Source organism: Primulina tabacum, chromosome 1 (assembly GCF_025594145.1).
Source record: "Primulina tabacum isolate GXHZ01 chromosome 1, ASM2559414v2, whole genome shotgun sequence".
Taxonomy (NCBI): domain Eukaryota; kingdom Viridiplantae; phylum Streptophyta; class Magnoliopsida; order Lamiales; family Gesneriaceae; genus Primulina; species Primulina tabacum.
Window position 1 is genome coordinate 40,288,830 of NC_134550.1, and position 25,040 is coordinate 40,313,869.

At 38.5% G+C, this 25,040-nt stretch overlaps 1 protein-coding gene, 1 long non-coding RNA gene and 1 other non-coding gene across 3 annotated transcripts; 1 reads left to right on the forward strand and 2 right to left on the reverse strand.

Annotated features, from left to right (window-relative positions):
* Positions 1 to 4,987: 4,987 nt before the first annotated feature.
* Positions 4,988 to 6,100, reverse strand: LOC142509291 (uncharacterized). Its single transcript, XM_075619560.1, has 2 exons — positions 5,839 to 6,100; positions 4,988 to 5,745 (listed from the first exon to the last, which is right to left on the reverse strand). The coding sequence occupies exons 1-2, from the start codon at positions 6,098 to 6,100 to the stop codon at positions 4,988 to 4,990; spliced, it is 1,020 nt and encodes a 339-aa protein (XP_075475675.1).
* A 671-nt stretch (positions 6,101 to 6,771) lies between these two features.
* Positions 6,772 to 6,877, forward strand: LOC142521478 (small nucleolar RNA R71). The gene has a single exon (XR_012814206.1). It is a non-coding gene; the product is annotated as a small nucleolar RNA R71 (small nucleolar RNA).
* Positions 6,878 to 19,126: 12,249 nt separating this feature from the next.
* On the reverse strand, positions 19,127 to 19,766 carry LOC142518856 (uncharacterized). Its single transcript, XR_012813662.1, has 3 exons — positions 19,698 to 19,766; positions 19,485 to 19,553; positions 19,127 to 19,395 (listed from the first exon to the last, which is right to left on the reverse strand). It is a non-coding gene; the product is annotated as an uncharacterized LOC142518856 (long non-coding RNA).
* Between the last annotated feature and the right edge of the window lie 5,274 nt (positions 19,767 to 25,040).

Sequence of the window (25,040 nt, forward strand, 5' to 3'; positions counted from 1 at the left end):
TACTGTTTAGTCATTCATTTCAACAGATAATCATTCAAGTTCTACTCGCATCTTATGTTTCTCCAGTTTCCCTCACAGATTATTTTGAACTTAACTGTCATCGACACCACTATTAAAATCCACTATGTGTGTATAAAACGATTTCAATTCGCCCGGGGATTCATAACGAGTGATAAGACTAAGTAACATGCAGTTCATTTATCCCATAATCATCATTGGCTACCAATTTACTAGTTTCACCATCATCTGACACTCATGCACAACAAATACAAAAAAATGACCCCCTCTTACTAAAGGAGTGCAATGTCCCCATTGCACAAAACCGAAACACAACAATGCAAACACTAATGCAGACACAGAGAAAATTAATGCAATATAAATGCCAGGTAAGAAATAAAACATAAAGAAATAAAAGAAACTTAAATAAAAATGCGAAGAACGGAGAAACAGTGAACTCCCCTGATCAAGGTCCCTCTCATCGTGCTCCGGTGGTGGCACTCCGGCGGCATCCCCTTGCGGAAGACAGTCATATTGAAACTGGTAGGGGGGATGAACGGCGGACATGGTGGTATGGTCCCTGGATCTACGCCACCGTGGATGAGCAAAGTGCGCATCATGAAGTCGAGATGGGCAAGATGTGTCGCGACGTTGGCGTTGACCTGCTCCTGGTGAGCCATAAAGGCAAGACTCTCGTCTATTTTATCGTTCTGAGTGAGCCTGCAGGGTTGTGGGCGACGAGGGATGACAGTGCTTGATCCACCTGCCTCTTACTCTTGAGTGGGGAAGTCTACTTGTCACTTTGCCCTCTTCCGCTGTAAGTCATCTACACAAATAGCCTTCATCGGCTGCAACCACTCCTCATCATCACGGAATACAACTCCCGTCTGGGCACACAACTCGGATATGATGGTAGGAAAGAAGAGGCCGATGTGGCTGTTATTTATGCTCATCATGATCTGAGAATGTATGAGTTTGCCCACATTTATGTTGTATCCAGTAGTCAAAGAAAACAGGAGCACCGCCCGCTCTTTTTGCACCTCGCTCTTATGCGAGACCGGCATCATCCTCCGGGCCACAAACAGATACCACAGAGCAATCCCGTTTTAAATACTTCTCGTCAAAGCAGCTTGGCGGTCCGCCCAACGGTTTCCACATCGCGCCCGGATGGCACTAAGTCTCGATGATCATCGTGTAATTAGGGTCCGCAACTAATGCCTCGAATTCGGAGTCATCAACTTCGGCCTTTTCTAATAGGGAGTTAATCGTAAATGAATCAAACGGCACAAGCCGACCTCTAACAAATGCTTTACCATCAGTTCGTTCAACGACATTAGCATAGAATTCCCTAACTAAAGACACCACTGCCGCCTTAGGTTGCTCGCAAAATTTTACCCATCCTCGTCTCTCTAATGCCCCAAGAGTCTCTACGTGTCTATCCTCAAATAGACGATGAAATCCCCTTTCAGCAATGGGGTTTCTATGCACCTTAGCATGCTCAAATCGGGCCCTAGCCGCCTCACTCACAAATCGATGTCTATCAAAGGACGAAGAGGAAGAGGAGGAACCGGGATTACCTCGTTATTTCTTGGGAGCCATGAGGGTGTTGATGGAGATGGTGCTTTGAATGGAGAAGATGACCAGAGTGATGAAGATTCTTGTTTCTTATGAAGATTGTTCCAACTTGCCGGGAATTTGAGTAGGGATCGACTTGCCTGCACAAGGAAATCGAAAAGGGGGTGAGAGGGTGTTTAGGGATTTAGAAGTTGCAGAATGAGAAAAAGGGAAAGGGGATTTCGCGTTTTAATTCCAGGCGCGCTCGAGCGGTAAAATCTTACCGCTCGAGTGCCAGGTTCTCCGGACTCGTACCTCGTCTTAAGTGTTCGCGCTCGAGCGGTAAAAAATTACCGCCCGAGCGCCGAGCTCTCTGGAAAAGTATTCCCCTCTTTTTTTTGTGTGTTAATTAAAACAAAACAATACAAATAAATAAGACATACCTAACATAAATAAAATATGGAAGTAAATGCAAGATAAGGGAAAGAGAGGTAGTTCTCAATTTATAGTCGAGAGCTTGACTGTTGGTCAGTCTCAGTTCGGTTTGTCTTGGAACCGGGTGATTCCAAGTGGTGGCTCCATCATACCACTCATGTAGTGCTTTAGGCGCTGGGCATTGACCGTAAATGTCCCATCCTTTCCGTCTTGCAATTCTACAGCCCCCGATGGGTAAACTTTGGAAATCACGAATGGACCAGACCATCGTGATTTCAACTTTCAGGGGAATAGTCGCAACCGGGAGTTGTAGAGCAGAACATTTTCACCTTCCTTGAATTCCCTTTCGATGATTTGCCTGTCATGCGCCCTCTTTGTCTTTTCCTTATACGATAGTGCGAGATCATATGCCAGATTCCAAAATTCCTCCAATTGGTCCAATTGAAGTAGACGTCGTTCACCTGCATCAGTAAAGTTAAAGTTCGGTGCTTTTGTTGAACACTATGCTCGATTCTCTAACTCTATAGGTAAATGACATGCTTTACCAAACAGTAGTCTATATGGTGTAGTGCCTGTAGGTGTTTTGAATGCAGTCCTATATGCCCAAAGAGCATCATCTAACCTTACAGACCAATCTTTTCGACTGACACCTACCACTTTTTCTAAAATCCGCTTGATTTCTCGGTTATACACTTCCACTTGGCCACTCGTTTGGGGATGATATGGGGTAGATATCTTATGTGTGACACCATATTTGCTTAAAAGTTTTCAAAGATTTTGTTGCAAAAATGGGTGCCACCATCACTAATGATTGCTCGTGGTGTCCCAAATCTGTTAAAAATATTTTTCTTTAAAAATTTCAAGACCACTTGAGCATCATTAGTGGCATATGCTTCTACCTCTACCCACTTAGACACATAGTCGACCGCCACCAAAATATATTTTTTTGTGAAAGAGCTGGGAAATAGTCCCATGAAGTCTATTCCCCACACATCAAAAACCTCACACTCAATAATATTATTCAAAGGCATTTCATGACGGTTAGAGATGTTATCTAGTCCGTTGGCATTTATCACATGCTAGCACATAAGAACGAGCATCTTTAAAAAGGGTTGGCCAGTAAAAGCCACACTCAAGTACCTTAGATGTCGTCCTTGTTGGTCCGAAGTGACCACCTACCTCACGGTCATGGCATGGTGGAGAATTTGACCAAATTCCTCCTCTGCAACACATATTCTGATCATAGAATCTGCACAGATCTTAAACAAAAATGGTTCCTCCCAAAAATAATGTTTCACGTCAGAAAATAATTTCTTACGTTGATGAAACAATAGATTGGGTGGTGGTGTGCCTGTGACAAGAAAATTAGCGAAATTGGCATACCAAGGACAATGTTTCACCTCAAACAGTTGCTCATCAGGGAACCAATCATCAATAGCCTGAACTACACAATCATTACAAATAAGCTCTAGTCTAGACAAATGGTCCGCCACCACATTTTCTACACCTTTTTTATCTTTTATTTCGAGCTCAAACTCTTGGAGAAGTAATATCCACCGAAGTAAGCGTGGCTTTGCATCTTTTTTAGAAAGTAAATATTTCAATGCCGAGTGATCTGTGTAAATAATTACTTTGGACAACACAAGGTATGAATGAAATTTGTGAAGCGCAAATACTACTGCAAGTAATTCCTTTTCAGTTGTTGCATAATTCAATTGAGCCTCTTCAAAGGTCTTACTTGCGTAGTAAATTGTATGGAATACCTTGTTTTGACGCTGGCCAAGCACAGCCCCCATCGCAATATTACTGGCATCGCACATGATCTCGAAGGACAGATCCCAATCTGGTGCCACCAAGACAAGAGCCGTCACCAAGCGCTCCTTCAAATCCTCGTACGCCGGTAAACAATCAGAATTGAAATCAAAAGGCACATCTTTCATAAGTAAGGAAGATAAAGAATTGGCAATTTTTGAAAAAGCTTTGATAAACTGCCTATAAAAACCGGCGTGGCCTAGAAAACTTCTAACTCCCTTTACTGAGGCTGGTGGTGGTAAGTTCTTTATGACTTCTATTTTAGCTTTGTCTACTTCAATCCCTTGTTCCGAAACCTTGTGCCCTAAGACAATTCCCTCTTGCACCATGAAGTGGCACTTCTCCCAATTAAGCACCAAGTTCGTTTCCTCGCACCTCTTCAACACGGTTCTCATATTCTGCAGACACTCATCAAACGTTGCACCAAAGATAGAAAAATCATCCATAAATATTGCAAGAAATGTTTTAATCATATCATGGAATATAGCAGTCATGCAACATTGAAACCTAGCAGGGGCATCACAAAGACCAAAAGGCATACGGCGGAAAGCAAAAGTTCCATAAGGACAAGCGAAAGTGGTTTTCTCTTGATCCTTAGGTGCAATAGTGATTTGATTATACCCTGAATACCCATCTAGAAAACAGTAAAACTCATGCCCCGCTAGTCTCTCCAACATCTGATCAATAAAGGGCAGGGGAAAGTGGTCCTTACGGGTGGCATCATTCAACTTCCTATAGTCAATACACACTCGCCATCCCGTAACTGTCCTGGTGGGTATTAATTCATTTTTTCCATTTGTGATCACAGTAATCCCACCTTTTTTCGGCACACACTTAACAGGACTTGCCCATGCACTATCAGATATAGGATAGATAATACTGCATCAAGGAGTTTAATAGTTTCTGCTTTTACTACCTCTTGCATCTTTGGATTTAATCGTCTCTGAGGTTGCACAAGAGGTGAGTACTTGTCTTCCATCAAGATCTTGTGCATGCAGACTGATGGGTTGATCCCTTTTATGTTCGCCACCTTCCACGCAAAAGCACTCTTGTTCGCTTTCAAAACTCCCAACAGTTTGTCCTCCATTCCATCTGTCAAAGTAGCACAAATAATGACAAGTAAAGTGTTATTTTCACATAAGTATACGTACTTGAGGTGTGGAGGTAATGGTTTGAGCTTAAGCGTCGGTCACTTCTCTAGGCTTGACTTCTGAGGGATCAAATCTCTTCGATCTCCTAAGTCCTCTTGTTTCATCCTTATTGGCCTCTTCCATGGCTGGTTGGCATTGAAGTATGCCAATATTTCGGCTTTTTCCTCGTCCAATTCATCTTCTCTCAGTTCGGTAGTGAGAGTGGCTTCCAAAGGATCTCCAATAGCACCCTGCACATAGTTAGACACAAGAGCATCAAAAGCATCAATTCTGTAACAACTATGAGAGTGCAATGTGTGCTTGAGTGCATTAAAAACATCAAATGTAATCTCTTCCTCCCCCACTCTCAATCTCAACTTCCCCTCTTGAACATCAATCAGGGCCTTGCCAGTTGCAACGAACGGTCTCCCCATAATCAAAGGCATCTCCACATCTTCCTCCATATCAAGTACCACAAAATCTGCAGGAAATATGAATTTGTCCACCTTTACCAAGACGTCTTCTATGACCCCTCGCGGGTATTTGACAGATCTGTCTGCTAGTTGCAAGGACATCCTTATTGGCTTAGGTTCTCCTAATCCGAGCTTCCTAAATACAGATAAGGGCATAAGATTAATACTTGCACCAAGATCACACAAAGCCTTGTGAAAAACGACATCACCAATCATGCAAGGAATAGAGAAACTCCCTGGGTCTTTTAGTTTCGGTGGGATTTTGTTTTGCACCAACGCAGAGCAATTCTCCGTTAAGTTCACCGTCATGTGATCCTCCAACTTCCTCTTGTTAGCTAATATGTCTTTCAAAAATTTAGCATAACTAGGCATTTGCATTAAAGCATCGGCAAAAGGAATGTTAATATGCAATTTTTTGAATACCTCAAGAAACTTACCAAATTGTGCATCAAGTTTTGCCTTTTTTAATGCTGCGGGAAAAGGTGGAGGAATAACAATTTTAGATTGTGCAGTGGGTGCTGGTGTCGAGTGGGAAGACTTACCTTTTGAAGACTCAGTCTGTTCATCCTGTGCTTGAGTTTTTTCTATTCCTATGGCCTCTAAGATCTTTCCAATCTTCAACTCAATGGCCTTCACTTGCTCCTTTGGATTGGTCTCTGTGTTACTTGTCAAGGTGCCCGGCTCTCTATTTGCTATCATTTTTGCTAACTGACCTATCTCATTCTCTAGCCCTTTTATTGAAGCACCTTGATTTTGGAGTCTAGTTTCAGTGGACGAGATAAACTTAGACATAATCTGCTCTAAGTTGGACTTTCTTCTCTAGGAGGGTCAGATCTGTACATCGGTTGTTTCCCATATTGTTGTCCTCCTTATGGTCGATTCTGACTGTTTTGACCACCCCATGAGAAGTTGGGATGTTGCCTCCATCCAGTATTGTATGTGTTTGAGTACGGATCATTCCTCGGACGGTTGTGGACTCCAACTTGATTCACTGGTGACTCATTTTGCACATAGAAGGGATTGTCATCTTGACAGTCCTTCACAAAATGTTCACCTCCACACTTTTCACAGAATATCTCTTGAAGACGCATAGCTGTGTCTCCCATATTCAAACCATACAACTTCCTGTTCAAGATATCGAGTTGTACAGTAATAGCGGAAAGGTCAGTTACCTGGTGAACTCCTGCACTTCTTTGCTGATTATTCCTTTCAGATTGAGGATGATAGCTGCTAGCAGCCATCTCCTCCAACAACTCATATCCTTCCTCAGCAGTTTTCTCAACAGGTTTCCACAAGCAGCAGCATCTATCATAGTACGATTAGGAGTAAGCAAATCATAATAAAAGGTTTGAACGACTAACCCAATTGGGAGTTCGTGATGAGGACATCTTCTTAATAAATCTTTGAAGCGCTCCCATGACTAATATAAAGACTCCTGCTCGAATTGAGCAAATGTGGTGATGTTTGCCCGCAGTTTCATGGTCTTAGATGGAGGAAAGTATTTGATTAGAAACGCTTTCGCCATGTCCTCCCATGTGGTGATCGAACCTACAGGCAAACAATTCAACCATGCTTTAGCTTTATCACGTAGGGAGAAAGGAAATAAAGGAAACCTAACAGCATCATCAGAAACTCCATTAAATTTAAAAGTGTCGCAAATTTCAAGAAAATCTGCGATGTGCGTGTTTGGGTCATCTACTGCAGATCCTCCAAACTGGACTGTGTTCTGAATCATCTGAATTATAGCTGGTTTGATTATGAACTAGTTTGCCCGCACCATAGGCCTCACAATGCTGGGGCGTGCTACATCCAAAGAAGGTTGGGCATATTCCAGCATCGGTATGCGGCGTGGAATCTCAACATGTCTAGCATCATGGTGTTCCTCCTCATGATCGTTCTCGTGCCTCTCCATCAGTTCTTTCAGTCTCTGCTGTTGTCTTCTCCTGCGGAAAGTTCTTTCAATTTCAGGGTCAAACTGCTCAAGCTCCACGTCAAGTGACTTTGGCATGCACTGGATGAGATATCTGTGAAGAAATCGAAGGTGTCAAACAAAGTAAAATAGAGAATACTAAAGAAAATAACTAAAAATAAAATTGTGAATTAACAGTCCCCGGCAAAGGAGCCAAAAACTTGATCGAGCAAAACTTGCACTGTGAAATCCATAATAAAAATATAGTTTTGTATGCTCAATAATTAATCGCAAGTGCATGATGTCAAGTAATAGTATAATGTACGTGAGTACGAGTATCGTTCCACTGGAGACTGTATTTTACAATTATTATTTCCAGTTATTAAATCTTTAGCAACGAAAATTGATTGAATAATTATTACTACTATGCTCAAATAAATACGCAAATAAAATGATTCAAGAATTAAGTAATGAAATATAATGTCTAAAATGGTTGATTAAATTCAATAAGAAATGGATTTGTTGGGAATATCGGTTCACCTATCCCTCGTTAATTAATTAATTCGTTCGATATTGATTATATGCTTCCGACATGATTTCCTATTCATTTGAACGCACTCTCTCGAGATATGCCAAACTAATTCTACTCAATGAAGTAATTAAATGTCTTTAATTATTTATCAAGAGTGAATTGCATGTCGATTTATGAAATCTCTTACTTTTCGACCCTTAGGACTATAAATATCGGCGCGTATCCAATTTCATATATCTATGTAAATTGTAGATCCACGGATTATACTACTCGTTCCTATCAAAAGTTATTCTCTCCAACTCACTCGCAATATAAAATTGTTATTAAAGTTAGCTACGCTTTAACAACACGATAAAACAATAGTATAATCAAGAATAAATCAGAAATCGATATGTGAATTAATTATATCAAAGTTTGGGGTAGGATCCCCTTAAATCCCAACAAATAATAAAGTTTAGCTACTAGAATTCATAATGAAAATAAAAGCAACAATGTTTCAAAGATAAAACTAAGTTAGAAATACTAGATTTGACGAAAATTGCAAGGAACGACGACCGGAAATCTTCGAATCTTCGATCCAAGCACGAAAATCTCTCCAAAGCTTCTGGCGGCTGCTCAATGAAGTCTAAATGAATGAAAAACGTCCACCAATCCTTTCCATATCCTCCACATCCCAAGACTAAGGCAAGTGATCGAAAAAGATATTTTTTCCAAAAATAGGTGGCGCTCGGGCGGTAGAAAATTACCACTCGAGCGCCACATCTTCTGTAATCTTTCTTGAGGAATGCGGCATTCGCGCTCGGGCGGTAAAACATTACCGCTCGAGCGCCACATGTTCTGGAAATCTCGCGCTCGGGCTGCTGACGGTTACCGCCCGAGCGCCATATCTTCTGTAATTTGTCTTGTGAGTCACTTCTCGCACCCGGGAGGTAAATTTCTACCGCTCGGGCGGCAGTCTTTCTGCCCATTTTTGCACCTTTTTCTCCGATTTTGGTTTTCCGGTCATTTTTCCTGCAAATTTGTCATACACAAGTGAAACATGATCAAATGCATATATTACTCTAAAACGAACAAAATGTAAATGAAATGTACGCATGCATAATTCAAACACACACAAATTAATGCAATAAAACATATAAAAACCACGTCTATCAACAAAACACTCAACCTTGCCACCTGATGACCCCGTAAGAGTCGGTAAACTAGTCAAAGTGTAATGCTAGCACATAGAGTCTCAATGTTGTCCTGGGTCATAAGGACTAATGGTGTACAACCATAAACTAGGACGTTTCCACTCGATAAGTGAGAACCACTTGAAAAGTCCTATATGGAGGGTTGTTCAGTGCACTCTACCAGGAGCACCTATCTGCATGCTTAGACATCACAATGTCCCCTGCCAATAAAACATGGTACTCACATCGCAGATACTAGTCTCAAACTCGAGCGGCCTATATCCTTCTTAGCGGTGGCTGAATCGACTAGGAACTGTTTATAATATACAGTATTGCAAATATGAGTTTCATGATACTCATCATGTGAGCATCTCATATTCTTTCTACTATTTGTATATTCAAGGACATTATCTATGCAACTAGCATGGGTATACAGATAAAGATGTGCCAAAACAATAATTTTAAATATTATTAAAATAAAGATTGTTTATACATAGAGTTTCATTGTGAACACTCGGCCAACACTTGGCTTGACGGGCACCTACTCTAACAGCAAGATGGCGCTTTGGCCCATAAGCGTGGTGTACATATGACTGGGCTTATTGAGAATGTGGTGGGCATGGAATATGTGATTCCTAACGAGTTACTAGTTAACATCAACTTGTTGTCTTTCTCTTCCTCATTTGACGGAGTTATGGTGAACTTCAATTTGAATACGATAAATGATAGCCTTGAAAAGCTAGACAATATGTTTATAACTTATGAGATCAACATAAAACAGGAAATTGTTGTTTTTCTAATGGTCCTCTCGTCAGACGAAAAATGGCCCACAATGTGAGGGAAAGAAATGTTCTGCCCCTCACAAGAAGAACAATCCCAATAAGAGGCAAACTCTGAAGGACACTTAAAGGGCCTACAAAGCCATATAAGTCAGAACATATTTATTTCACCTCAAGAAGTCCAGGCATAAGAAATTATATGCGCTAGAAATGTTCTGAAAATGATAAGTGAATGTCCAAGTAAACATGATTTCAACAACAAACAAAAGATAGTTAGATGATCCAAATCCCGCACAAATATGGCACGCTAGACTACGTCACATTTCCCATAGAAGGATGCACAAACTAGTGGAGGAAGGCATGTTTGAATTGTCAAACATAAATTCTCTACCTACTTGTAAATCTTGTCTAAAAGGAAAAATGACAAAGACTCCATTCAATGGAAACGTGGAACGTGCGCATGGTCTATTGGACTTGATCCACACAGACATTTGTAGCCCGCTAAGTGATAGCCCAAAATATGGGCAATCCTACTTCATTACCTTTACTGATGACCATTCGAGGTATGAGTATGTTTACGAAACACAAATCTGAAGCATTTGAAAGATTCAAAGAATTCTGATCTGAAGTAGGAAACAACTAGAAAAGAGTATTAAGATACTTCGATCTGATCGAGATGGAGAATACTTGAGTGCTGAATTTTTGGGTTATCTAAAAGAGAATGAGATTCTCTCACAGTGGACTCCACCAGCAACACCACAATTGAATGATGTTTCTGAACGTCGCAATCGAACCTTGATGGACATGGTTCGATCCATGATGTGATTCACTGAATTGCCTACATCGTTTTGGGACTTTGCGCTTGAAAATACGGCAATGTTGTTGAATAATGTCCATAATAAAGCAGTGGATAAAACACCATATGAGATATGGATGGGAAAAACTCTCCAATATTCTTACATGAGAATATGAGGATGTCCTGCTTACGTTAGCAGAAATTGGGAGACAAATTGGATAGTAGATCCAATTTGTGCTACTTTGTAGGATATCCAAAGAATTCTCTTGGATATTATTTCTATCACCCCAATGAAACAAAAGTGTTTGTTTCAAGCAATGCCACTTTTTAGAAAAGAAATTTCTATTAGATAAAAAAGGCAAGATGATAGAACTTGAAGAAATTCAAAATACTCCCTCAATTATAGTAGTTGAACCTAATCCCCAACAACCAGTAGTTGAAGTACAAGCTCCTAGAATGTCTGTGTAACGTCCCGAAAATGTTAAGGTCCACGCAAACCACTTGCATGCAGTTATTAAATTCCCTTGTATTTTAATTATATGTTTTAATTGCATAAATTAATTATGTTGTGCATATTTGCATGTTTAAAATATATTTTTCTACATGGTTGCATTAAAATGTATTTTTAAAAAGTTATTCGAGTTGCGATCGACGAACGGAGACCGAGGGCTGAAAAATAGAAAATGTCTTATCAAGCAATTATTTTAATTATTTAAATTAAGGGTGATGCTTTTCCTTATTTTTGAAAATATGGGGTTTTGAGGTGATTTTATACGCTGGGACGTAATTTTTATCAGTGTTGGTTTTTCAACAAAAATACGAATGATTTGGCAACCCGGCTATTAAATTCACAAACTTATTTAAACAAAACTATTTATATAATTATAATTAAACACTGATTGGCCTAAATTACCTACTTAATGGGCCTAAGCATAATTAGTGATTAATTAAGCTATAAAATATATTATAACCCACCCCAACCCCTTCATTGTCACGGTCACACACCCACAAACAAATCAAACTCTCCCCTTGCAAAAAAATACACGACACACACAAAAAGGTTTTGAGGGAAAAGCATCAAGGATTTTCGAGGAAATTTCTAGCCAAGGATCTTCATTGCCGTTCTTCAATCGCCAACAGTTTTCTCGTGCGTAAAATACGCAAAGACACGCCATATTCATTCTTTCAAACATCTATCACACCATAGTATTTTATTTAATTGAATTTGCATGAAAAAAAGTGCATCATGAAACAATTTTCGTTTTTGTGGCATATGTCAATTTTAAAGCTTGTATTTTCATCCAAAATCATGTTTAATATGATATAAAGGGGCTGCCATGATTAGGATAGGGTTGAGGGTTGATTTTACATGTTTTAGAGAGTCCCAATTTACCCCAATATGCTGCAAACGTGAATAAGGACAAGCTGGATGCCATAGGGTAGCATGGGGTTTAAGGGGCACGGGTTATGGACTTGGATGCTTGGCTTGCCTTTGTTTGTGACCAGGGCTTGGATAGGGTCCTTGTAGGGTCGGGGGGCTAGGACCCGAGTTATGAGGGCTGGGAGGAGTCCTAGACTCCATCCGAGAGCTTCAGGGAGAGTAGCGCAGGTTGCAGAAGTGGTGCAGGGAGAGATGGCTCGGCCAGGGGGTTTTTGCTGGGCTAGGCTGGGTCCCACTAGGGTGCTCTAGGGTCTGGGCAGGGGCTGGGGTGGCTCGGGTTGCTGCTGGCTCAAGAGGAACGTGAGAAGCAAGGGAGCACCATAAACACACGTAACTTGCTGTCATGTAGTCCAGTGGTTCGCAGCTCGGGTTCTAAGGGCTGGGTTGGTCTGGGTCGAGTTTGGGCGTGGTCAAGGGTTGGTGAGGGTCCTAGGTGATCGTTGGTTAGGTGGATAGAGGAGTCCTACTTGGCTAGGAGTCTTGGTAAGGTGGTAAGTGTCACGCACAAAACATGCAGATTTTGGGTTCAGTTTCAGGAAGTTTTTTGAGCTGGCCACGGCTTGTTTTACGGGCTGGGCTTGGTCAGTAGGGTTCCTAGATGGGTTGGTTAGGTTTTGGTTCAAGGTGGCTCGGGCGTGGCTCAAGTAAATTAGGAGATGGCTCGGTGTGTTCGATAAGGTGTCAAAAACAAAAATTAAAAGGCAAAAATTGAGCCATGGGTCCACGGGTGTGGCTCATGACTTGGAAGGGTATAATAAATCATAAAAAGTTTATGTTTAAATTTTGGGCTCAAAATAACCAGTTTTGGATTTATTCGGGATTTAATCGCCGCACGAAACGCTAATTAACGAGTTAATTGAAACGCCTAGTTTTATGCTTTATAAAATTATGGAAAATTATGTTTAAGCTTAAATAATTATTAAAAGCCTAAGTTTTTAATTTGGGAATTTTATATTTAGGTTTGGTTTAATTCGGGATTAAAACGCTTTAATACGTTATATTTAAAGATTCATTTAAAAGTCGTCGAATTAAGCTAAATAAAAATATGAGAAAATTCATGTAAGATTAAATAATTATTTGGGACATGCTAGACTCAATGAAATTAAGAAAATGTCAAAAACGTGAAATTTTACGTCTAGGGGTAAAACGGTCTTTTTACACCTAAAAATTAGTAAACATCATGGCAGTGTCCACAATGCTGTTTTATATGTTAATATGATTATGAATGTTTATATGTTAATATGTCAATTTTAACATGTTTATGGATATTTATGATTTTAACATGTTAAATTATGATTTTTAAATGTTTATGAATTTTAAGGTTTAAAATGGGCATTTAAAAGACATGTTGCATGCTTGGTTTCAAAATAAAAATGATATTATATGCATATTCTTATTAAGTAATGATAACATGTTGAAGGACGTGAAGGGATTGTGACTACTACATGGTGGAAATATCATGAGGGTTATGGTCCCAGTGGGAGCCCGACGATCGTGTTTCCTTGGATACGGATACGAATACGAATACGTGATACGAATACGAATATGTTAATACGTAGGCCAGGGCCCAGTTGACCGGTGAGAGTGTTGTTGGTGTCCCCCGCCGCCCAGTACTGTGGTTTTCTTTAGATGGATCCATCGCCCAATACGATCAAGAATACGAGTCATAATCAGGATCTGAATTCAACAAACACGAACATGAATATGAATACAAATATGAATATGGATACGAATATGAATATGAATACGAATATGAATATGAGTATGTTTATGTTTTATGAAAATGTTTTTATGCATCATGAAAATGTTTACGAAAATGTTTAAGTTTAAGTTTATGTATCTTCATGAAAATGATATTTTAAGTACAAGTATTTTTCACTGTTATATGTTAACTGTATTACCTATTATTTGTTATCAAGGATATGATATGTTGAGTCTTTAGACTCACTAGGTGTGATTGATGCAGGTGATTATGATAATAATGTTTAGGGAGGTCTTGATGGTTGATCTGACTGGACTGGAGGTGCACATAACCCGAGGACCAACGGTAGTTTTCCGCACTAGTTATGATTCATGATTTTAAGTGTTGTTAAAGATATTTTTACGACTTTTATTTATTTTATGAGTGGTTTTTGAGAGGTCATAGTATGGGCTATACTTTTCAAATGTTAGTTGGTTGATTTATTTTAAAATGATGTCCAAAATATTTTGTGATTCGGCCGGATGCTATGTGAGATTTAAAAAAAAAAATTCTTGTACATTTTAAAAAAACGAATAAGCAGACATTTCAGTATGATAGGGTTATTAGACCACCTGCTAGATATACGCTTCTTAATGAACAAGACCATGATGAGTCTTGTGTTGGATGTGATCAAATGAACTTTAAAGAAGCAATATCTGATACTCATTCATCCAAATGGCTTGAAGACATGCAGTCTGAGATGGACTATATGTATTCAAACTAAGTCTGGACATTGGTGGATCCACGTGAGGGAATCGTTCCCATATGATGCAAATGGATCTACAAAAGAAAGCTTGGGGCGGATTGGAAGATATTGACCTTCAAAGTAAGACTAGTTGCAAAAGGTTATACTCAAAGGCAAGGAGTTGACTATGAGAAAACTTTTTAACCAGTTGCTATGTTTAAGTCCATTAAAATACTACTAGCCATAGCAGCATGGTATGACTATGAGATATGACAAATGGATGTAAAGACTGCATTCCTCAATGGATACATCAAAGAAGAAATTTATATGTCTCAACCTGAGGGATACACATCAGTAGGAAGTGAGCATAAGGTATGCAAACTTCAGAGATCAATATATGGTCTTAAGCAGGCATCAAGGAGTTGGAACCTCAGATTTGATAGCACTATCAAAGAGTTTGGTTTTGCTAAGAATCATGAGGAACCATACGTGTACAAGAAAGTTAGTGATAGTGCAGTGACATTCCTAGTACTTTATGTTGATGACATCCTACTCATTGAGAATGATGTAGGATTACTGCAATCGACTAAAGTATGGTTAGCAAGTAAATTCTCCATGAAAGACATGGGTGAAGCATCCTATGTATTGGGAATACAAATCTATAGAGATAGATAAAAAAGAATGCTAGAACTCACCCAAGCCACTTATATCGATATCATTTTGAAGCGAATCTCTATGGAAGAGTCTAAGAGAGGATACTTACCAATGTGTCAAGGTGTTACTCTATCTAAAGCAATGTCTCCCAAAACTGATGAAGAGATAGAGATGATGACACATATTCCATATGCGTCAGCCATTGGTAGTATCATGTATGGTATGATATCGACACGTCCCGATGTTGCTTACGCTCTGGGTGTTACAAGAAGATATCGGGCGAACCCTGGTCCAATGCATTGGAAGGCCGTGAAAGATATTCTTAACTACTTGAGAAGGATTAAGAACTTGTTCATGGTCTATGGAGGTGGAGAATTAAAATTGGAAGGCTACACTGATTCTAGCTTCCAATGTGATGTAGATGATTCAAAATCGACCTCTGGTTTTGTATTCATGCTTAATGGTGCGGCTGTCTATTGGAAAAGTTCCAAGAAAGACACCGTTGCGGATTCCACCACTGAAGCTGAGTACATTACTGTATCTGCTGCAGCCAAAGAGGCAGTTTGGATGAGAAATTTTGTCCAAGAGTTGGGCGTTATTCCTAATGGAGTTGATCAAGTCCCGTGTACTGCGACAACACTGGTGCCTTTGCGCAAGCTAAGGAACCAAGGTCTCATCAGCGATCCAAACATGTAATGAGGAAGTTCCACATCATCCGGGAGATTGTGGGAAGAGGTGATATATCAGTCGAAAGAGTCCCTTTTGCAGATAATGTTGCTGATCCACTTACAAAGCCCTTGCCAGGTCCATTGTTTGAAAAGCATCGCGAATCAATGGGATTAAAGTTTATGGGTATTTGGCTCTAGGGCAAGTGGGAGATTGTTAGAGTAGATGCCCTGCAAGACAACTGTTGGCTAGGGATTTTATTGACTCAATTGTAATAAACAATCTTTATTTTAATATAATTCATTATTTCATGGTTTGTTATTTCTTTATCTGTATATCCATGTTATAAAACATAGATAAAGAGACCTTGATTATACTTTAATACAAATGAATCGTAATTCGATGTTGAAACTCGTTTGTAAACACTGTATGATCTAAATTCGTTCCTAGTCGATTCAGCCGCGTGAAACATGGATAAAGTTCGCTTGAGCTCGAGACTAGCATCTGTGATGTTGTGTACTGAGTTTCTTGGTAAGGGCATAGAGATGTCCAAACATGCAGATGGGTAGTCATATGATGATTATACCGAACAACCCTCTCTCGGGCTTTCCAAAGTGTTATCATTCATCGAGAGGATAATTCTGTGGTTATGATTGTACACCATTAGTCCTTACGACCTGGGATAACACTAAGGATCTATATGCTAGGGCTGTGCTTTGACTCGTTTACTGGCTACAGGAGAGTCATCAGGTGGCGAGGTTGGGTACAGCTGCGACACATATATGAGTTAGTGCATTGTAGTCGGGATTCACCACTCACCTATGGGTGTGGATATCCTATGTGATCTGATGAAATAATAGTGCGTGGAATCTCTGACCAGAGTATGCGATGTACGTTAGAGAAAGAGCTCTCCAATAGTATATGCGATGCCACTATTTATATGTATCAAATAGTTATCGAATTATTATGCAACCCTCGATGAACCAATGATTGCAGATTCGATCAGGATATATTTGATGAAGGGATCGTACTGTACGCTAATCATAATCGACTGGTTCTTGCAGGCACTATCACTGATACCTAGGGAATCATGTGGCAATATTACTAGACGCTCTTATCATGATTCAATGGGTTTAATCAGAAATATGATTTCTGACATTCTTATGATCAATTGTTGATGCAAAGAATAGGGCAAATTAGGGTAAGCCCGAATAAAGGATTATATAATGAATCACAAGGAGTTGTGAATCCGCGGCTAGCTATTTCCCTAAACCATTGAGGGTCACACAAACACTGGATCATTTGCTCCTGTTGAGAGAATAAATTCATGGAGTTGAATTTATATTATGATATAGTAAATTCAAGGACTTGAATTTATGATAACTAAATTTTGAGAGAATGAATTCAAGGAGTTGAATTTATAAAATTTGATAATTTAATTTATTAAACTCAAAAGTTTAGTTTATTAAATATTAAATTTTGGAGATGATAAAATTCAAGGAGTTGAATTTATAATTTAAATAATAAATTTAAATGTTGAATTTATAATAGATTTAATTTATTAAACTCAAAAGCTGAATTTAATAAATATTAAATTAAAAATGGTGGGAAGTATGTTTAATGGGCTTGTAGGAGTACAAGTCCAACATACTAAATAATTAAAGTTCTTAATGAACTTTGATTAATTAATTAAACTAGTTGGACTAGCCTAATTAATTAATTAAGCCTATAAATGTTAATTATATGTATCTAGGTCATGGCTTAATTATAAATAGGAGTAATCAAGCCATAACCCTAGTTTCCAACCTCACTATTTTTGAAAATTTGGCCTCCCTTCTCCTCAAATTTTTCGGCCCTCTCCTTTTAGAAAGAAGAGGGTTGAGCCGTCTCTCTTATTTTTCTCTCCAACATTAAAACTTCTTCCAAATTTTCTAGTGCAATTTGGAAAAGGAACAAATCATTTAGTAGTAGACCTGATTAGACGAATACACAAAGGAGATCTGAAGAAAGTTCGTAGGAAATTCATCAAGAGCTATCTCCACTAACCCCGGAATAGTTGGAGCCTAGTGATCGATTCATCAAAAGTATAACAATGTACTTCCTATGAATGTTTAATTGTAAAAACCATGTGTGTGTCCAAAAAGATCTTGAAAGTCAAGATCTAAAAATTTGTAGACTTCCATTGGGTTTGGACACGTAGAAAACCGAGATCCAACACTCTGTCCATATTTTAAAAGTGATTTATTTATGGAATTGTTCCATCTCACTGATACTCTGCGGTTAATTTCCCCTTCTTCCGACTCACTGATCGTGTAAACATGGCCCAAGTGATAACCCAAGGCCCGCTCAAATTTTCAAATGTCCACCAATCTGCATTAAGCTACAAAAATTAATATTTCGGCCTCACATATTTTTATTTTAAATAAATTCATTTTATAATTTCATAATCTCATCCAATCCATTTTATAATTTCATAATCTCATCCAATCTTATTTTGATTTTTCAGAATCCGCATTTTGCTCGATTATGATTTTGAGCCTACCAATAAATAGTGCCGTTTGGATTCGCTAATATTTCTTTAATTTGAGAAATTTATATCAATTGGAGTACAAATTAAATCAATAACTTACGAAACTTGATAAAACAATCAAGACAATGTTGGATAGAGTTAGTGAAATTTGGCTTTTCCCACGTTGAACAAGAAAAAAGAAAGTGGAAGTCTTTTAAAGAGAAAATTTGTTAAACAAATGGAGACTAATATAGAGGAAACTCTCCAAATTTAAATATCATATATGGTAGAATAATATTCAATAATTAAATATAAGCACGGACACAAAATCAGAATTATGTAACATTAATTCGGATTTATTATTATTATTATTATTAATTAATTAATTAAAATAAAAAATCATGTTATATATAGTATCGTGAACAAACTAATGTAACTTTTCGAGCTGATTAAGTATCTATTCAGAAATATGTATGTTTATTCAAGAAGTCATATATTCTCTTAAAGATTGTTTATGCAATATGAATACAAGTCTATTTTCTGAAATGAAAATATCAATTTTTGTTTTCTTCATTTCATTTTTCTGAAGCAATCCAAAAATCATTCTCTAATTGTTTTGATAGAATTTATGGAGTTGTATATAAATTCTGTTATTTTTGGAATATTTTGGCAGAAATATAATGGGGCACTATTTTCTTAAGAACAATGAAATCACGCTTGAAACAAAATCGTATTCTGAGATTCTTTTTCTAACAGACAAAAGTAGTTAGGCATTGAAATAATTTTACTCAACTTAATGACTGATTAAATATAAAAACTATCTTTGTGGTCTTATTTTGCTTTGATTTATTTGAAATATACTAGAAAATGTAAAAAAGGCTCAGCATACGTAAAATTTAGTACAATCTGGTGCTTTAAATTCACAGGCACACATAAATTGAGCACCAATCCAAGGCAAGACGCAGCCAGCGTTCGCATCTTTTCCGCATAGCCTCTTGCAGTTGCTTTCGCAGACGACGAATTCTAAATTCTGGCATGGATATTCAGGCAAGACTTTGTAGCAAACGGCCATATCTTTTTTTCCGATTGCCTGATTGCGCTCCGATTCAACTGCACAACATATGATATGATACTTTTTGAGAACTTTGTACATAATGTAATGTCAAATTATATATATAAAACGATATTTTTGAAACAACCATGCAAAGACGTGCTTTGATTAAAAGCGGAATCGTCTTGGACGTTTCCAGGAAGAGTTTTCGATTCAGCTGCACAAGAACAACCAATGATAATTTGTTAGAACTTTATGGGCCACGTTGGTATGAAATACCTTCTTGGTTATTTTTTTACAGTGAAAATTTTAGAAAATGTTCGGGAAGGTCGTGATAGTTAAACATGTTATTTTAACATACATGGAAAAAGAGTACAAAGAACCAAAATCACGAAAAAATATGCAGATAATATCGACATATTTTTACAAATATTTGTATATCCCATGTTGCATTGCGGTTGTGTTGCTCTTATATATGCTAGATGATGACCAGTCTTAACAGATTATCTATCTAATACACTCCATATTTTTGCAATGTCTTGAGAATGTGATTTTAATATTATAATTATCTATATATTCTTGGGTTAAAATTTGTAATATACACCATATTTTCCATTAGAATTGTGGTGATTGATATGATATTATGAACCATATTGTACGATCTTAATAAAGTACACAACTATCTTAATAACATTATATATATAGTTTCCAATAAATAGTAACAATGCAGTTAATCCTCAAGACTATTCAAGATTTCTGGAACAAAGAGCAATTTAATTTTATGTATTTTGAATATAAATATATATATATCTTATTACAAAAAATAAATAATATTTTTTTTAAAGAAATTTTATTTAACACATATTTACTATCCTTTCTTTTACAACACACATATTTTTTATCTTGACAATTGTAAGACCCGAGATTTTATCATTTTAATTCGAGATTATTTATTTATGATTTTGGAATGTGGAGCATTGAAATTGAATTAAAAAAAAAATTGTGAGGGCCGATTTGCAAATAGTGAAAAGTTGAGAGACTAAAGTGCAAATATGGAAATTTGAGGGGACACTTGTCACGCATGCATTTGAGATATATATATTAGGTAAAGTGTCAATTGAATTCAAAATTTCAGCAACGAAGATCGAGAATTCCTCCAGAGAATCTTTAAGATTTCTTTTCTTTAGAAATTTTATTGTACGAGAACCGGTTATCAGAATTTAAATCCGGACACGGTGTAGCGATCCTCGTATCGACAGCTACTACTGGACGTAAGTTTTATTGAGTTCTGTTATCATTTGAAAATATGATGTTGTAGGAATTTGATACAATTCATATATGATGTTCTTGACATGTTAGACATCGTAGAATCGAAGTCAGACCGAAGAACGGATTTATTATGGAATTGTTATGATTTTCTGATTATATCGATTGAAAATCAGACAGATTTGGATTATTGATTGATTATGGATTGTATCATATATGGGTTATGATTTGTAATTGATATCTGGTGATATTGTGTTGACGGAGATATTGAAATTGTGCCGTTATGTCGTTGATTTGAATTAAATTCAGACTGATCAGATTCTGTATTGACTTGGGAATGGAATATTGATATTATGATTCTCGATATGTCATTTCAGATTTACAGGGACAGTCTTGAATTCAGAACTTCCAGTTATTCAGACCGAGACTACGAATAAAAGGTATAAGTCAATGTGGTATTGGGAGATCGACTCAAGTAGGATATACTTGAGTTTCCCTAAATCACATACTTATTGTTGTTATATGCATTGAATTGATTTATAGGAAACATGTATTAGACGAGTATTAGACGAGTGATCTTGTGACAGAAGTGCCTGATAGTGGTGGGATCGCCACGGGCACATTGCACGATGTCACAACATAGTGTATTGGCGATAGTGCCACAGTCTGTGAGGGATATATCAAGAAACTGGTTGTTTGGTTATATCGACGTGGATAGAATCGGAGTTTATTCTATTACTGTTGGTCGATATAGGAATACCAACATCTGGAAATCGGGATCCCTAGACTAGGATTGAGTCTAGTCTGAGTCGTTGAGTCACGAGTATGATTGATAGTTTGACATTAATTATGTTTCAGATTTTGATATATATCTGATATCTGCTTCATGCTTTATATTGATTATATGATTGTATGTCCGCTGATTTATACTGAGATTATATTCTCACCGGAATTATCCGGCTGTTGTCGTGTTTGTATGTGTGCATGACAACAGGTGGGACAGGATCAGGGTCGAGGAGATGACGAGAGATCATGATTAGAGTAGAGACCACGGACTTTGATGTTGCTATAAATAGGGTTTGAACACTTGATAGTTAGTTGTTGAACCTTAGTTGAATGATTGTATCTATAGTACAAGACTTGTACTTTAATACTGATATGTATATTAGATTAAATCCCATTACGTTCCGCATTTTTAAAAAAAAATTAGACCCTGTTTATTTTAATTGATTAAATTATCCGAATGACGATTATGAACTTGATTAGCGTCCGGGTCCCCACAACAGGTGGTATCAGAGCGATAGATCCTTTAGATCGAGATAGAAACTATTGAGCGGGGTAGATTGAGTTTTCTCTCCTGCTTTTGATTGCTAGCATGTCTTACTGCTTTAATACTATGTTACTTGATTTATCTGATTTGATATGGTAATATGTTTTATTGAGAATGAATCAGCACCTATTCTAGATCAGCAGTAAGATGATCGGAATTGGACTGAAACAGGTTTGTTCTGTTGGGTTACTAATCATTTTGATAATCGGATATGCCTCCCCGAAGAATTCCGGAACAGGGCAGTACTTCAAATCCTCCGATGGATGTCACAGCAACTCCAATGGAAACACTTCTGAAGAGATTTCAGTCATTCCATCCACCGACTCTGAAGGGTACTGAGACTGTAGTGGATTGTGAGAGTTGGCTAGATGACATAGAGATGCTGTTTGACTCATTGGACTATACAGATGAGCGAAGAGTGAAACTGATAGGGCACCAGTTGCATGACGTTGCAAAGAACTGGTGGATTACAACGAAGAAGGGATTGGAGCATAGAGGTACGACTATTACCTGGAATGTGTTTAAGACCGAATTTTATCAGCGGTTCTTTCTAGTTTCATACAGGAAGGACAAGGGGGCCAAGTTTGCGAATGTGAGACAAGGGCAGTTGAACATTAAGGAATATGTGTCTAAATTCTCTACACTACTGAGATTTGCTCCACATGTCGCCGAGAATGAAGAAGCGGTGGCTGATCAGTTCATCAATGGCTTGAATCCAGAGATATTTACATTGGTGAACACTGGACGACCAAACAACTTTGCTGACGCCCTGAACAGAGCAAAGGGAGCAGAAGCTGGTCTGATGAGACAGAGAGGAGCTTCGTTTGTGGCCCCAGCACCGATACCACAGCAACCCCCTCCTAGATTCGAGAGTGGAAGCAGCAGTGGTGGAAAGAAGGACTATCTGAAAGCCAGAGGAAGACAGTTCAAGAAGTCTGGCAGCAGTTCTTCCTGTTCCAGTAGCTCGAGACAGACTGGTTCAGAGCCAGAGTTACACAGGACTCTATTGCAGCACTTGTGGAGGGAAGCATTCCACAGAGCAGTGCCGAGGAGTGTTTGGCTCTTGTCGTATATGCCGACAGCAGGGACATTTTGCCCGAGTATGTACCCCAGAGAGGTGCCCAGGGATCCCAGGCAGCGGAGTCATCTGGATCAGTGGCTCAGACAGGGAGACGACCATCTGCTGTCCATTCATTTCAGCCAGCACCGTCGACCCAGTCACAGTAGAGGCCAGGAGGTAGCCAGACAGTGAGCCAGCCTCCGAGACAGCAGGCCAGAGTTTTTGCTTTGACTGAGGAACAGGCTCAGGATGCACCTGATGATGTTGTTGCAGGTAACTGTTTTATTTCTGGTTATCTTGCATATGTATTGATTGATACTGGTGCATCACATACATTTATTTCTGAGAGATTTGCATTGATGCATGCATTACCTATTGAGTCCCTATCTGCGGTAGTATCTGTCTCTTCTCCTTTGGGGAAAGGTCTTGTATCAGTGACTTCTGTTAGATCTTGTATACTACGATATGATGGGCATGAGATTGAGATAGACTGCATTGTAATTGGGTTGTCTGATTTTGACTGTATTATCGGGATCGATATGTTGACCAAGTACAGAGCTACAGTTGATTGTTTCCACAAGATAGTGAGATTCAGACCTGACATGGCCGAGGAGTGGAAATTTTACGGTAAGGGTTCTCGAGCAGAATTCCTTTGATATCCGTATTATCTATGACTCGATTGTTGCAGAAAGGAGCGGATGGATTTCTTGTCTATTCAATGGATTTACTGAAATCGAGTCCATCATTGGCGGACTTGCCAGTGGTGTGTGAGTTTGCTGATGTCTTTCCAGATGAGATTCCTGGATTACCTCCGATTCGAGAGCTAGACTTCAGTATTGAGTTGATGCCACGTACAGTTCCGATTTCGAGGGCTCCGTACAGAATGGCACCGATTGAATTGAAAGAGCTGAAAGAACAGTTGGAGGATTTACTGGCCAAGGGGTATATCAGACCGAGTGTATCTCCTTGGGGTGCTCCAGTGTTGTTTGTGCGAAAGAAAGACGGTTCGATGAGACTTTGCATTGACTATCGACAACTGAACAAGGCTACGGTAAAGAACAAATACCCTTTGCCTCGTATTGATGATTTATTTGATCAGTTGCAGGGATCAGCTGTCTATTCCAAGATCGATCTGAGATCTGGATATCATCAGCTGAGAGTCAGGGATTCTGATATCTCAAAGAAAGCATTCAGAACCAGGTATGGACATTACGAGTTTATTGTCATGCATTTCGGTCTTACGAATGCCCAGCTGTTTTTATGGGTCTGATGAACCGAGTCTTTCAGAAATATTTGGATGATTTTGTTATCATATTCATTGATGATATTTTGATTTATTCAAAGAATATGATTGAGCATGCTGAGCATTTGAGGACTGTGTTGAGAATTCTGAGAACTGAGAAATTGTATTCTAAACTGTCGAAATAGTGAGTTCTCGTTGAGACATGTAGTATTTCTGAGTCATATCATATCCGGAGATGGTATATCAGTTGATCCCAGCAAGGTTGAGGCTGTGATTTCTTGGCCGAGACCGACATCAGTGCCAGAGATTCGCAGTTTTATGGGTTTGGCAGGATATTATCGTCGATTTATTAAATATTTCTCGAGCATTGCTAAACTGATTACTCAGTTGACTCAGAAGAATGTTCCATTTGTTTGGTCAGAAGACTGTGAGTCCAGTTTTCTGGAGTTGAAGAAAAGATTGACCAGTGCACCGATATTGACTATCCCCTCAGGTACTGGTGGATTTGTTGTTTATTGTGATGCTTCTCACAGAGGTTTGGGTTGTATTCTGATGCAGCGAGGGCATGTAATTGCTTATGCTTCGAGACAGTTGAAGCCACATGAGACTCGATACCCGATTCATGATCTTGAATTGGCTGCTATCGTGTTTGCCCTGAAGATATGGCGACACTATCTCTACGGTGAGAAATTTGAGATATATTTTGATCAAAAAAGCTTGAAGTATCTGTTTTCACAATCAGAACTGAATATGAGACAACGAAGATGGCTAGATTTGCTGAAAGACTTTGATTGTGAAATCAAAT